Genomic DNA, 15,657 nt, shown 5'->3' on the forward strand with positions numbered 1-15,657 from the left:
TGTCTTCATTTTTGACTTTTCTCCACTCTTATCTCTCTCTTGCCTCCCAGCATGCAGCTGACTTGGAGAAGAAACAAAATGACTCTGAAAATAAAAAGCTGCTTGGAACAGTAATCCAATACGGGAATGTTATTCAGGTTTGTTATTCTTAACTAGCGATTTCTTGATATTTATTCGGATAAACTTTGTTTATCTACCACCAAGTTTGGACAAAACTGAGATTGGCCTTGACATGCCATCAGAAGAAAGGGACTCATTTTTACTCATTTTTACCAACACCTCATTTGCAGGAATGACAAATATGCCCCAGCTTCAGTGCATGTTCTCCAAAATTAACTCTCACATAAAAATGTTAAACTAAAACCAAATTGGATACTTGCATAGTCCCAATGACAATGATGGACTGAAACCTCCTGCAGTCATAGTCAGTCAGCCCATATATTGACATACTTTTCATATCCTGTAATGCATCCTGAACAGAGACTGCTGGAAGAAGACATGCAAAATAATGAATGATAACGCATGTCATTCATAACACATACTACACATGCACACTCACTCTAACACTATAATCACTGTGTGTGTGTGTGTGTGTGTGTGTGTGTGTGTGTGTGTGTGTGTCTGTGTGTGTGTGTGTGTGTGTGTCTGTGTGTGTGTGTGTGTCTGTGTGTGTGTGTCTGTGTCTGTGTGTCTGTGTGTGTGTGTGTATATATATATACATATACACACATAGTACAGAGAGTAGTTTTCAGTGAGTATTTACCTGTTCTATGAAACTAATTTCTTAAATAACTTACATGGCAGTGTTTGCAGGCTTACTTTAGCAGTGCCTTAGATACAAATACTATGTATATATATATATATATATATATATATATATATACATATATAATATAATATAATATAATATAATATATAATGCATCATTAGAAACACTTCCTTTTTAACTCATATTTCAGCATCCCTGTTTTTCTGTCTTGTCTTAAACTTTGTACTGTTTCTGCACAGCTCCTCCACCTGAAGAGCAACAAATATCTGACAGTGAACAAGCGTCTTCCTGCGTTGTTGGAGAAGAATGCTATGCGGGTGATGCTGGACACTGCTGGAAATGAAGGCTCCTGGTTCTACATCCAGCCCTTTTACAAACTACGCTCCATTGGGGACAGTGTGAGTCATTGTATGTATGTATGTGTCTGTGGGCATGGTGCATTGTGGGTCTGCTGTACTGTGTGTCAATCAACCTAAGGCGGAAACAAAAGGACAAAACGATTCCTCCGGTTTGTATTTATCATGCTTTGTCTTTTTGCTGTTTGTTACCTATTGTAATGACAATGCCAGGATTCATCGGGCTCAAATAGTGAAAGAGTGGTTCAGGGAGCATGAGACATCATTTTCACACATGGCTTGTCCACCACAGAGTCCAGACTTTAACCCCATTGAGAATCTTTGGGATGTGCTAGAGAAGGCATTGCGCAGTGGTCCGACTCTCCCATCATCAATACAAGATCTTGGTGAAAAATTAATACAACACTTAATGCAATGTCTTGTGACATTGCAGAAACTTATCAAAACAATGCCACAGCGAATGCATGCTGTAATCAAAGCTAAAGGCGGTCCAATGAAAAATTACAATGTGTGACCTTTTTTTTTGGTGGCAACTTTTTTCTTGGGCCAGGCAGTGTAGTTGAGTGTTAGATGTGACAGGTAAAGTTCTTAAAATCCCCCCAAATCTGTACTTTTGAGGTTCTCCAGTAGTCTACATGTTAAGTAGCCTACATGTCTACGGTTTGATTCCAGCTTTGTTGCAGGTCATACACCTCTCTCCACCTATTTTTAATGTCTCTCTGCACTTTCCCCTTACAAATATAAGCAGAAAAAAAGGTTGAGCTGTGGCATAAGGCCTAAGACAGAGGACAAAGACTCCTGATTCTCTCTCACATCTTGAGAAGTCGTAAAAAGCTTTGAATTTAGTTCCCTCAAAAAAGTATGCTGTAAAACAGAATTAAAAAGGCTTACATGTCACGTACAAAGGTTTTAAATGTTTTTTCTACGCTGCTGTAGATAGTAACATTAGTTATGAAATGATTTTGTATGTGGTTGCAGGCTGTCAGGAGACAAGTGAAGATCTTAGCCAAAACATGAATGAATTACTTTGTAATTGTGTAACCAGAAAACAAAAAGGAATGGATCTAGGCCCAAGTCATGTTAATTGACTAATTATATTACTAGAAATTGTTGTATCTGACTGGGAATTAATGACAAATATTTGATGTAAATGTTATTACAGTATGTAATATGGCAAAGGTATTATATTCCATTCTTTATAGCGTTAAAAGATCCTAAAATGCTAAATTTAATTTGCTGAACACTGCAGAAACCCTGATGTTAGAGATTCAAGGTTAAATTACTGCAATAGAATGTGTGCAGTGTGCTCAAAGTAGAAGTAGACAAATACCCATGGCAAATCATTTGAAGGTAAATTGTTTCATAAATGTAAGTACAATTCAGTAGAATAACGTCAAAAAAGAAAATGCAAGTCTTAGTTATATGTGGAGCTCAGACTAAATGAGTTCAATAGGTGCATTATGAGATGGCAGTGTTTTGATGAAACACTGCCAATGGATCCTGCAGTCCATGTAAGTCCCTCTGCCTGGGCCAGGATTACTGTGTACAACCCTCAGATTTCTTCATTTATTTTATTTGTGTGTGTGTGTGTGTGTGTGTGTGTGTGTGTGTGTGTGTGTGTGTGTGTGTGTGTGTGTGTGTGTGTGTGTGTGTGAGACGGCAGGTGGTGATTGGTGACAAAGTGGTACTGAACCCTGTGAACGCTGGTCAGCCGCTTCATGCCAGCACACACCAGCTCGTGGATAATCCGGGATGCAATGAGGTTTGTCTGAGCTGCAGCATCTTCACTCCTCTGATGTTTCTGTTGGAGTGTCAGTGGCTGTGTAGCATCTATTTGTAACTTTTTCCCCTTATAATTGCTGCTTGGTTATTAGTTTCTGTTCTACTGTCCTCCAGAGTCAGAACTGTTACGCAGTAGGCTATAGCTGGAACTGCAAGGTCATGCTTATGATTTTTCATCATTTTTGTGACTTTACTCCATCAAATGGCAATTGATTCTATTGACAATGAGTCACTAGAAACAGTAGTTAGTTTTAAGGAAGTTGAGCAATTTTCCTGTTTGCCCAGAATGACAAATTCATGGTTTTGTGTTTTATTAGTCTGCATGCATTTTGCAGATAATTAAAATGGTAGGAACCTAAACTAGAACAATTCTATGACACTAAGTAGCATCTACTTTTTAATTGTTAAAATGAGGGTCACAAGCTCTTCAACAGTCCTAACAAGTACATTATCAAATCATTCCTGCTAACTTGACATGGCAGTAGTGCAATGTGACATATAATCACAATTTGAATGATTTGAATGACTTTACAAAATTCCATTTTTAATTTGTTTTAGCTAGTCAACATATTTACCTGTAGAAAAGTTTGAAGGCATGTTCCCATCCTATTTTTAAACAACTAATAGGCATCTATTATCTCCCTCTGGAAAATGAGGGAAAAATGAAAACAAACACTAAAGTATCCCTTTAACCTTGTGTTGCAATGCTCCCACTGTGCAGGATCCCTGCCAGCAGATTATGCCTACAGTACAGTCATGTCGAACTCTGATTGTTTTTCAGGTGAACTCAGTCAACTGTAACACCAGCTGGAAGATTGTCTTGTTTATGAAATGGAGCGACAATCAGGAGATCATCTTAAAAGGGGTTTGTCTCACAGCGAAACGCCAGAGAAACACATCTTTCCTATGTTTTATTTTATTTTATAAAGACTTAGGTACAAAACACATTTTATGTCAAATACAAAAAATAATTTTACAAACACATGAAGAACAAATGGAAATGTCATACATCACATTACCAAAATCAGCAGAGTTCTGAGTTCAATTAGGCTCTATTGAAATAATTCATGAAATGTTTCTGCAATGTATAGATCTTGTTTACACTCTCAATGAATATTTATTTTCTCTAACTGTACTGTAGGTGTTGCATAATGTTCCTCATCAGAACTGAGTGGGCTGGTACAGTAGTTTTGTTTGTTTCCAGTTCAGTTTTATCAGCCCACTGTACTTGCTTACAAGTGAGATGATGTCATATTGGATGCTCAGTAGGACATTATAGGCTGAATGACAGCTATTAAACCAGAACATACAGTACCAGTCAAATGTTTGCACACCTTCTCATTCTTGGGAATGAGAAGGTGTCAGTCCACATTGGTCACAAGCAGAGATCATGTGTGTTTTGTAAATAGTAACTGGAATAGGTTCTGGATCATTTCAAGGAATGCATCTTGAGGAATGTTGTTGAGACATAAGAATACATATATTTATTATAGGTGCAGTATTTAGAATTTTGTGAGGTCTAGCAGAACAGGTTAAATTTCATAAGCATGTTTTAATTAATGTATAATCATCTGAAAATGAGAATAGCTGTGTTTTCCTTACCTTTTTATTTACATAGGTCGTGGGTTCCCTTCAACACAGCCTGCCATGTTGCACTGCCATGTTTCTACAGTAGCCCAGTACAGACAAACCAAACACTGGCTCTAGAGAGGGCCTCTCACATGTTTCTCCTCTTTACTGGTTCTCCTACATGCTTGGAAGGGGAGGTTATGGGGAGTGGTATTAAGTTGATTGCGATCTGCAATCTCACCACTAGATGCTACTAAATCCTACATACTGGTCCTTTAAATTTGTTCAAGGATACATTTCTGCACCGAAGTTAAACTTAATATTTCTAGCAATGACAAATATTCTCCCTCTCTTTAGGGGGATGTGGTACGGTTATTTCATGCAGAACAGGAGAAATTCCTCACATGTGATGATCACAGAAAAAAACAGTATGTTTTTCTTCGCACTACTGGACGGCAGTCAGCTACCTCGGCAACCAGCAGCAAAGCCCTATGGGAGATAGAGGTAAGTAAGAATATTGTTTTTGCTGATGTGCTGTTCAGTGTTGCTGCTTTCTGAATACCAGCAATTAGGGGTGTGACGAGATCTCGCGAGACGAAAACGCGACAATATTTCTCGTCGAAGTGAATTTTGTCTCGCGAAGCTATAATTAAGGGGTGCACCAAAAAAAAACCAAAAAAAACCAAAAAACGGTTTTCTATCGCTCATTCGCTCGTTTTGTCTTCTTTTTATAATGTCACGTGTGGGTCATTAACCTTGTTGCAGCTTCTATCTGCTGAGAAGATCTCAGTCAGAAGTATGAGGTGAGGAGAGGAGCAGTGGTAAATTGACCTCAGGTCTACACTGAGAGATTGAAGTAGGAGGAGCAGGGGAATCTAGCGCAGCTATGGAAGCCTAATGATGCAAAAAGTAAAATGAGTCACACTAACAAATTATAACACAATGTATATGTTGTTCTACTTGTGTATTTATGTGATATAGGATTTGTGCAATTTAATTTATATGTATGTATTAGAATTGTTTCTACTCTTTATAATTTACTTTTTAGTATTTGTGATTGTATCTAACCTTTGTATTTATGGTTGTTATTTCCATAAATACCAAAATTATCGATCTATAATATATCTATATGGAGAAACCTTTTACAGTGCTGCATACTGCATATGATAATTACATATTTAGAAAGTAGAACTAAAGTGATTCATTACAAGATGATTATTTAAAACATTTCAATTCAATTTCCATTTTGTGAATTTCAAATAAAAGAACAGTCATTTATTTCCTCATTGAAGTTTTCTTAAAAATATAGTTAAAATCTCGTCTCGATCTCGTGAACCCAATATCGTGTCTCGTCTTGTCTCGTGAGCTGAGTGTATCGTCACACCCCTACCAGCAATGTATATAAAGTAAATCTGCAAATCTGTTCTCCAGCACTTTCACACTTAGCATCAGCACCTTTTTAATAAATTGAATGCATTGATATACAATGTTACTGCTGGGTGTCCTGGTTTCAGGTGGTGCAACATGATCCATGTCGAGGGGGGGCAGGCTACTGGAACAGCCTATTCAGGTTTAAACACCTAGCCACCGGACACTACCTGGCTGCAGAGGTCAGTCCACTGCAAACATTTTTTTAGTAACTACTAAATGAATGAATGTATTTCTTTATCAGTATACTATATATTGATCTAATTCTACTTCTGTTATAACTCTTTGTGCCTCAGGTGTTAACATTCAAAAAAGTGATGTCATTGTTGATGTTGACCAATGTGGCAAAAATGTTCATGGTTCATATAACTTAATTACTTAAGAAATCTGTGCTACTTAACTATAAAACAGATTTTAAGACTAAGAAAACACTCATTTAGACTAAATGATGTCATTACATGAAACAGTAGTCCAGACAATATCCTTTTTATACCACGTGGTGAACTACTTTGTATTTTTGCAGGTGAATCCGGAGTATGAAGAAGAGTGCCTGGAGTCCCGATCCTCAGTAAGCTGTTTTCATTAATGTCTAATGCACACCTAACCTAACTGATGTAACATAATGACCACGGAAAATACTACAGTCTAATTGGCTGTCAGTGTCTGTTAAAATCATGTAGTACATCAGTACATATCAGATGCTCTTTCCTGTGGCCAAGATGTTTCAACTGCAACTAACCATTGCAACAATGTGCTGTATGTTTTACACTGTTGTTACCAATTAACTCACTTAATCAGTTAATCGGTTAAACCAGGGGGGATTCTAGGATCAGGCCTTAAGGGGGGCTCAGCTCCTAATGAGAAGTTGACATACAAATACTTTTTAGGGGGGAAAAAAGATGATAATTTATTTATTTTTAGGTGTGCTGGGATCACCCCTGAAAAGGGTCTAAAATCACAGCAGGGTTAAATTCCCTACAAACAATCTTCTGACTTTTTCCCACAAATGTGAAGAGAAAATGTCCCTTGAAATATGAGTGCTTCATAATGACTGTAGTACTTACCATTTTCAGCAGTAATTGGCTTAATATATATTTGCACCATGAGTATAATACTTCAGTGACCAGCAGATGGCACCCTTTAACTATGAATGCATAGTTGTTTCAGGGTACTTCAGCGCTTTACCACAGTTCACTGAACTGTCTTTGGCTGTCAACATGAAGTTGTTCACATCTGCTGACCAGGCAGTGACAAATGAACTGTCTCACAGTCAGTCTGTTCCTGAGTTTACAGCTTGAACAATTAAAATAAAAATGTAGCTAAAGGAGCCAAAGTATGGCAGGGGACTCAGTCAAAAGAAAATACTCTCAAAGTTAGTGTTGAAACAAGTAATATTCAGAACAAAGATATTTATGTCTTTATGTGTAGTCTACAAATGTATTCAAAACTTTGATTGATCTGATGAAGTCATTATGTTACAAGTCTCTCGTGGCAACCAGTATTGGTTTATTGAATCAACATTTTACTGGGAAAATTCAATTTAACAGAAGAAGACTGTTTTGCTCTTTTGGGGAAAGCGGTCTTTGAACAGTGATTGCCCAATTTGCTGCATTTCCTTTTTCCCTGCTGAGACTCAGTTCCTAGAAATCTTCCCACAGTTACACTGAACTTTTTATCTGAAATACCTGACTCTCATTAATCGCGATGAACACGCGATCTATGTGTTGTTTTTGAATTACTGATGTTTTGACCTTTTCCATCCAGCTTGACACAGAACAAGAAGCCTTGCGGGCCCGCTTGAGAAACGTCCAGGACAAAGTCATGTACACCCTCGTGTCTGTTCCTGATGGAAATGACATCTCTTCCATATTTGAGCTAGATCCAACCACATTAAGAGGGGGAGACTCACTAGTACCCAGGTAGGAAGGCCAGAGTGTTGAGTTAAAGTGATTCAGACCAACTCAAACCGGTTGTATTGCAAGTATGATTATAGAGAAGTGCATGTCACTCTTTCCAGTGAAGAACAATACAAGCAGGGGGGACTTCCATTGCGTATTAAGTCATCTTAATATGGTTGGAAAACAATAATCAGTGAAAAGTGTATGTGTGTGTGAGTATGTGTTAATGCACGCTCTCTTACGTTTGTTAGCGTAAGAGAGTGTGACTTACTGTTACTCACATTACACACTGTCACGGAGTTTGTGCTTGTTATCCTTCCCCTTGTTTGTGTGTGAGCCGATGTGTTTATGCATGTTTGTGCTACCAATAGATTTGTTTTAGTAACCGTGACAAATTCAATACAACAGTGTTTGATTTTACTCGATGTACTGTGAATTTCACTAGTATTTCTCAAGTAAGAGAAAACTGTTGTAAATTCACATGAATGATGTGTGTTCATATGAGCAAGTTTTTCGATCTGTGTTTGTTCTTGTTCTCACATAGTTTTGAGGGTTTTGAGTGCAGAATGATTATGTTTATATTTGGCTTTTTATTTGATTTTCAGGATGCCAAAAAAAAAAAGATTCATCTCTGTGTCTCCAGTGTTTGGCAGTCTCTATATTTGGAAAGAAATGCATTTTTGTGTCATTAAAATATGACTTTTCGTGTGTCACTGTCACCTTGACCTGAGTGCCAGATTGATAAATACAAATGTTAAAATGTGTTTCAGGAACTCGTATGTGCGTCTCAGACACCTGTGCACCAACACATGGGTTCACAGCACCAACCAACCAATTGACAAGGAGGAGGAAAAGCCTGTCATGCTGCGTGTAAGTGACAGTTTCAGTGCACTACTGTGAACTGTTTCCACAGAGTCAGCAGTAATAAAAGTCAAGTAGATAAACAGCTGTAAACTTAAGATTGTCTTTGAATAAAATTGCTTCTCTGCCACCCCGCTTTCCCTCCTTGCTCTGCTGTTATAGACTTAAAGGTCACAGTCTGTACGCTCTTGTTGTGATGATTAATATGTAATTGCAGTTAGATGTAGGTAAAGTACAGCACAAAACAAACAACCAAAAAGTCCTAGATACTCATGGATGAAAAAGTTGTACATTTCTTTTCTAAATGCAGATTGGCACCTCTGCACTCAAAGAGGACAAAGAGGCTTTTGCAATTGTGCCCGTCTCCCCGGCTGAAGTGAGAGACCTTGACTTTGCCAATGATGCCAGTAAAGTGCTGGCTTCTATCGCTGGAAAGCTGGAAAAAGGCACCATCACACAGAATGAGAGGAGGTATAAAATAAATACTGGTGCAAGATTTTAAATTTCTTCTTTAATTTTTTTAACAAAATAGTCATGTGTTTTTGCTTTTTCTTTGAATGTACATCCAGAGCGGTCACTAAGCTTCTGGAGGATCTGGTGTTCTTTGTTGTGGACATTCCCAACAATGGACAGGACGTACTCGAAATCATGGTTAACAAACCAAACAGGGAAAGGCAGAAACTCATGAGAGAACAGAATATTCTCAAGCAGGTATTGCCTTATTGCATGCAGCACAAATACAAGTTTTCCATTGAATGGGAACTTGTTTGATTAACCTTAACCTGAATAAACTTCCTTCTAATTCCTCTTTAAATCTTTGTTACACACTTTATCATAACTCAAAGTGGCATGGTTGTCAGATTTGTATCAAAATGTTATTTTTGTATTTCAATGGTAATATGGTTATAACTGTCACATCATCACCCATGCATTCAGATCTTCAAGCTGCTGCAGGCTCCCTTCACAGACAGTGGGGACGGTCCCATGCTGCGACTGGAGGAGCTGGCTGATCAACGTCATGCCCCCTTCAGACACATCTGCCGCCTGTGTTACCGGGTTTTGCGTCACTCCCAGCAGGACTATCGCAAGAACCAGGTACAGTTAGTCAGGCCATCAATTCTGCTTTATGAGCAGTGGCCCTGTAATTGTGTACGTGCAACTGCAGTTCAGTAAAAAGTGAATTCCATTTTTATGATGGTCATGCTGTGTAGCAGCACTGACATAGTTATCTAACAAAAAATGGCCTGAATTTGAAATGTTCAATCAAATGTTCTGTGTATTATGTGATTCTCAGTTGCTTTTCCCCTTTTTTTCTTAAGAATGCGTGGAACCACAGCCACAAGCTTCTGTTTGCAAATTTGAAATCCATTAATCCCCTTGTCTAAGAAAAAGTCAATTTCTCTTGTATTGTAAGTGTTCGAGGGAAAATCTATTCAGGCTGAACCAGGAGGAATTTTGGTGAACATGCTCTGCAGACAGATGAGAGCTTGACTTTGACTTTTGACCTTTATCAGTCAGTATAAGTAATGATCTGATGTTAACAAGATTATGTTTTAACATGATTGTAAAGGATGTGATGTAGGTCAACTTAATTATGAACATTTTCACAGTGATTCTATTTTGGTTTTTGTATAATCAGACTGTCTTTCTATCTGTCCCACAGGAGTATATTGCCAAACAGTTTCGCTTCATGCAGAAACAGATTGGCTATGATGTTCTGGCAGAGGACACGATCACAGCTTTGCTCCATAACAACCGCAAACTGCTGGAGAAACATATCACTGCTGCAGAGATTGACACATTTGTTAGCCTGGTCCGCAAGAACCGTGAGCCCAGGTTTGCGTGTGTGTGTGTGTGTCTGTACACTGTACACCAACGTATAGATATAGATATATATAGATTATATAGAATATATATTATTGACGGAATCAGATATTAAAGATATTAAAATAGTTAGACATAATGTTTTAATAGGCATATCCTGATCATTATCTGTGTATACTGATCATACAGTATGTACTATTTGTTAATGAATACAATAAGACTTTTACAGCTCAAGCACATGCTCAGACAGCATTGTAAACTATATCAGTCAGTTACTGATAAGGAAATATGCCATACATAAAACCTAAGTGACATTTAAGGTGACTTAAGGTGACATGTAAGGTGACTTAAATGTTTTACTGCCACTTACTGAGCTTTTTTTTAGTTTACTATATTTAAGGATAGTCTTATGGACAGACTGGTTTGGAGCGTGATGTAGCTTTTGTACCAAGATGTATCAAACATGTAAATGGTATATTTTATTTCTTAGACCAGGATTTTGTAGGCTGACATGTCTGAATTCATCTTTGCTGATTGCATCTTTTTTACAATGCATCATGGGTGATTGATTTTTGCATATCTGTGTATGTGTGTGTGTGTGTGTGTGTGTGTGTGTGTCCAGGTTCCTAGACTACCTGTCAGACTTGTGTGTGTCAATGAATAAGTCCATCCCTGTGACACAGGAGCTCATCTGTAATGCAGTGTTGGATCCAGCTAATGCAGACATCTTAATAGAAACTAAGTACGTCCTCCCTCCTATACCTATTGTACACGTCTTTCTGTCTTTTACCCCTCAGCACGCTAATTTGCATTATATAACATCTAAACACAGCATAAAGTTAAATTGATTTTAGTTAGCTTCTTAGTAAATCAGGTACTTATTAAACAGCAAAAAAATCTGTAATTGTATCATGTAGAGTTAGTCCTTATTTCAAAGCCACCTGGTAAGTGCATGTCCTAAAAAGGTATAAAGCGGCATTTAGGGGTTATAGGGCTGTAATCATTAGATGATTATTTAATTCAGTTGACAGAAACTGTATCAATAGTTATTTTGATAATCAATTGATTCAGTCAAAAAACACTAAATATGTGCTGGTCCCTTTTTTGTGACTGTTTTGTAAATTGCTTACTTAGTTGTAAGCAGTAAGATTTTCATATTCTGTTTCTGACAACTTGTGAGGGTAGCAGTAATGAGATGATCAAGCTTTGTGTTCTAACATTTGTGTTCATATTATTCACAAATGCCAACTCATTTATATCCAACAGTTTGCAACCAAAAAAAATGTCTGCTTCTCCTTTACTCTTCCGGCAGACTGGTGCTATCGAGATTTGAGATTGAGGGAGCACCGCTCGGGGAGAACTCTGTGGAGTCAGAGGAGGATGAGGAAGAGGTATGGTTGTTCTGGAAGGACAGCAATAAAGAGATCCGCAGTAAAAGCATCAGGGAACTGGCCCAGGATGCCAAAGAGGGCCAGAAGGAGGATCAGGAGGTCATCAGTTACTACAGGTAGTTACTGGACTTTATTTTCCATATGATTGTCGGAGATGAAGAAGAGAATTCATGTGACTTTAGTCATGAATTGTCAAGGTTAAAGCAAGTTTTGCTGTTTTAAATGTTTTTATAAATGTGACTTGTATGTGTGTGCTGCTACAGGTACCAGCTGAACCTGTTTGCCAGGATGTGTTTGGACCGCCAATATCTGGCAATCAACAAGATCTCTGGCCAACTGGATGTGGATTTGATCTTGCGCTGCATGTCAGATGAAGACCTTCCCTATGACCTACGAGCCTCCTTCTGCCGCATGATGCTGCACATGCATGTGGACCGTGACCCTCAGGAGCAGGTCACGCCTGTCAAATACGCACGACTCTGGTCTGAGATCCCTTCAGAAATTGCCATTGACGAGTAAGTTAATGGACAAATGAAATACTGTTGTAGTAAATATTATATTTAAAATATTTAATAATATATTTGATTTGTTTGAGTGTTCGTAGTTTTTTCAGCTCCTATACTCATTTATCTTTTGTCTACTTGTAGTTATGACAATGATGGAACATCTAAAGATGAAATTAAAGAGCGATTTTCACAGACAATGGAGTTTGTTGAGAACTACCTCAGAGATGTGGTGTGTCAGAGTTTCCCGTTTGCAGATAAAGAGAAGAACAAGCTCACCTTTGAGGTCAGTCAGACACATTCTGGATCATACACCATGTAGTACACCATGATGGTGACATCACAAGAATTCAATAATAATAATAGTAATAATATAATGATACATCTTCCTTGTTTAGGTGGTGAATCTGGCCCGGAATTTGATTTATTTCGGCTTCTACAACTTCAGTGACCTGCTGAGACTAACCAAGATCCTGCTGGCTATTCTAGACTGTGTCCATGTCAGCACCATTTTCCCTTTCAACAAGCTGGACAAAGGCGATGAGAGTAAAGGTATTGAACACCCTGGGGGGTCAGTGGACAACCAAATTTCTCCTGAACATGAAGTTTATATGTGGGCTTGTGCATCTATCTATGTGACTGTTTCCAGGCAGTAATGTGATGAGGTCCATTCATGGCGTCGGGGAGCTCATGTCCCAAGTAGTCCTGAGAGGAGGGGGCTTCCTTCCCACAACTTTGAACAACAGCTCCAACGGAGATACAGTAAAGACTCAGACTGAGCCGGAGAAACAGGACATACTAGTGATGGACACCAAGCTCAAGATCATTGAGATCCTGCAGGTGAAGGACGAGCAACGACATACCCCAGTGAATACATACACTATATAAAGCATTTATGACATACTCTGTCATTATTTTCTGTCCTGTTCTACAGTTCATCTTAAATGTCCGCCTGGACTACAGGATCTCCTGTCTGCTGTCTATCTTTAAGAGGGAGTTTGATGAGAGTAACTCCCAGAGTGACTTATCTGTAACTGGAGCAGTGGAGGGTCCAAACAACATGCCAGGTTAGATTAATTTATGGATTTATCTTACAGAGGACATGGTGTGGCCAGTGAACTGACAATATTTTTGTGGTTTCAGGGGCATTGGACTTTGAGCATATAGAAGAGCAGGCAGAAGGGATATTTGGCGGAAGGTGATTGCACTTTTAATGCAGAAGGAGTCACAAAACAAACCAATGCAGTGGACAGGGTTTCATTTGATTATGTTTTTTATGTGTTTCCAGTGAAGAGAACAACCCATTGGACCTGGACGATCATGGTGGCCGAACCTTCTTGAGGGTCCTTCTCCACTTAACCATGCATGACTATCCTCCCCTGGTGTCCAGAGCTCTCCACCTGCTGTTCAGGCACTTCAGTCAAAGGCAGGAGGTCCTGCAGGCTTTTAAGCAGGTAAACTAACAATTATCTAAAATTTAATCTATGATTACCATTTTGAATAGGTGCCCTCATTCTATAAATATGATGTCAATAGTAGGAAATTCAGGTGCTACCAGTCCCGGCTGTGACATATACATGCATACTCATGTGAAAGAGAAACAACTGAATGTGGCCTCAGCATCATTATTCCATTCCTGTCAGTCTGCTCTGTACTCCATATTGAAACCACTACTGTATGCGTTAACAGGTCCAGTTGCTGGTCACCAGCCAAGATGTGGAAAATTACAAGCAAATAAAGTCGGACCTGGACCAGCTGCGCTCCATCGTAGAAAAGTCTGAGCTCTGGGTGTACAAGAGGCAAGGGCCAGATGAGGGCATGGATGCAGGAGAAGGGCTTTCCGCTGAGGCAGAACATAAAAGGGTGCAGTATATTAAAAGAACCAACCACTGAACACAAACACTGAAAAGGCAGTTGACACTAAGGCTTTTTACTCTAACACATTTTCTCTGGTATAATCTGCAGGGGGACGTAGGGGGCACAGACAAACCAAAAAAAGCAGAAAGCACCAGCAGTTACAACTACAGGGTGGTGAAAGAGGTAATTATCTTACTTGTGAACATGGTTAACAAGCTATTACAGTATCTGGCAAAGATGCAAATGTTGTTGCAGTGCCCTAGAGACTTTTGTGTGCATACCTCCTGACGTGTTTTTTCTTTCCTCACTTTCCTCCCAGATCCTGCTGAGGCTCAGCAGGCTGTGTGTCCAAGAAGGTTTGTCAGGCAGGAAGAGCAAGAAGCAGCAGCAGAGGCTGCTGAGGAACATGGGGGCTCACGGGGTGGTCCTTGAGCTCCTACAGATCCCATATGAGAAGGTATTAGTGTCTTTCGATTAGATGTGGCTCACTCACAATCTGTCTGTGTAGAAGTAAACTAACCTTCATCTGCCATTTTCCCAGGGAGAAGATTTGCGAATGCAGGATATCATGAAGCTAGCTCATCAGTTCCTACAGAACTTCTGTGCAGGAAACCAGCAGAACCAAGCTCTGCTCCACAAGCACATCAATCTTTTCCTCAACCCAGGGGTGAGCAGTCAGTGCCCCATTCCATACTTCTCACTGTACAAAATCACTGATTTTGATTTTAAACAACACCACTTCTAACTTCTCTTTCAGATATTAGAAGCCATTACCATGCAGCATATCTTCATGAACAACTTCCAGCTGTGTAGTGAGATCAATGAGCGTGTGGTTCAGCACTTTGTCCACTGCATTGAAACACATGGCCGCAACGTCCAGTACCTCAAGTTTCTGCAGACTATTGTCAAAGCGGAGAATAAGTTCATCAAAAAGTGTCAGGACATCGTCATGGCAGAGGTCGAGCCACCTCTCTGATATTTGAACAATGCAACAGTTTTTTAACCCTAATCCTAACCCTAACCCGGACCCTTTTGTTCTGATCTAATTGTGTTTATTTGTTTCCTCCTACAGCTGGTGAATGCTGGTGAAGATGTTTTAGTGTTCTACAATGATCGCGCCTCCTTCCAGACTCTGGTTCAGATGATGCGTTCAGAGCGGGATCGTATGGATGAGAACAGTGCTCTGATGTATCATATACACCTGGTAGAGCTCTTGGCTGTGTGCACTGAGGGCAAGAATGTCTACACAGAGATCAAGTGTAACTCCTTGTTACCACTGGATGACATAGTGCGGGTGGTGACCCATGAGGACTGCATCCCTGAGGTAAGATGAGCATCAGACAGGCATGCTGATGTTTTTGCAGCTATGAGATAACAACAATAAGTCACTTATTAAGCAAACTTTGTAGATGCTTGACA

At 39.3% G+C, this 15,657-nt stretch overlaps 1 protein-coding gene across 1 annotated transcript in view; it reads left to right on the plus strand.

Annotated features, from left to right (window-relative positions):
• Positions 1 to 15,657, plus strand: part of LOC128354948 (inositol 1,4,5-trisphosphate receptor type 1-like) — a 70,250-nt gene that overhangs the window by 13,405 nt on the left and 41,188 nt on the right. Inside the window, exons 5-32 of the mRNA XM_053315067.1 lie at positions 51 to 137; positions 1,009 to 1,167; positions 2,789 to 2,887; positions 3,689 to 3,772; positions 4,834 to 4,980; positions 5,991 to 6,086; positions 6,428 to 6,472; positions 7,669 to 7,823; positions 8,573 to 8,672; positions 8,974 to 9,134; positions 9,233 to 9,374; positions 9,600 to 9,758; positions 10,327 to 10,499; positions 11,110 to 11,229; positions 11,800 to 11,994; positions 12,142 to 12,393; positions 12,526 to 12,667; positions 12,780 to 12,933; positions 13,031 to 13,221; positions 13,316 to 13,430; positions 13,525 to 13,579; positions 13,670 to 13,835; positions 14,071 to 14,244; positions 14,347 to 14,421; positions 14,558 to 14,695; positions 14,780 to 14,905; positions 14,996 to 15,196; positions 15,311 to 15,562. Of these exons, the coding sequence (XP_053171042.1) occupies positions 51 to 137; positions 1,009 to 1,167; positions 2,789 to 2,887; positions 3,689 to 3,772; positions 4,834 to 4,980; positions 5,991 to 6,086; positions 6,428 to 6,472; positions 7,669 to 7,823; positions 8,573 to 8,672; positions 8,974 to 9,134; positions 9,233 to 9,374; positions 9,600 to 9,758; positions 10,327 to 10,499; positions 11,110 to 11,229; positions 11,800 to 11,994; positions 12,142 to 12,393; positions 12,526 to 12,667; positions 12,780 to 12,933; positions 13,031 to 13,221; positions 13,316 to 13,430; positions 13,525 to 13,579; positions 13,670 to 13,835; positions 14,071 to 14,244; positions 14,347 to 14,421; positions 14,558 to 14,695; positions 14,780 to 14,905; positions 14,996 to 15,196; positions 15,311 to 15,562 (3,963 nt within the window). The remainder of the gene's footprint in view (positions 1 to 50; positions 138 to 1,008; positions 1,168 to 2,788; positions 2,888 to 3,688; positions 3,773 to 4,833; positions 4,981 to 5,990; positions 6,087 to 6,427; positions 6,473 to 7,668; positions 7,824 to 8,572; positions 8,673 to 8,973; positions 9,135 to 9,232; positions 9,375 to 9,599; positions 9,759 to 10,326; positions 10,500 to 11,109; positions 11,230 to 11,799; positions 11,995 to 12,141; positions 12,394 to 12,525; positions 12,668 to 12,779; positions 12,934 to 13,030; positions 13,222 to 13,315; positions 13,431 to 13,524; positions 13,580 to 13,669; positions 13,836 to 14,070; positions 14,245 to 14,346; positions 14,422 to 14,557; positions 14,696 to 14,779; positions 14,906 to 14,995; positions 15,197 to 15,310; positions 15,563 to 15,657) is intronic.

This window comes from Scomber japonicus, chromosome 3 (genome assembly GCF_027409825.1).
Source record: "Scomber japonicus isolate fScoJap1 chromosome 3, fScoJap1.pri, whole genome shotgun sequence".
Classification (NCBI taxonomy): Eukaryota; Metazoa; Chordata; class Actinopteri; order Scombriformes; family Scombridae; genus Scomber; species Scomber japonicus.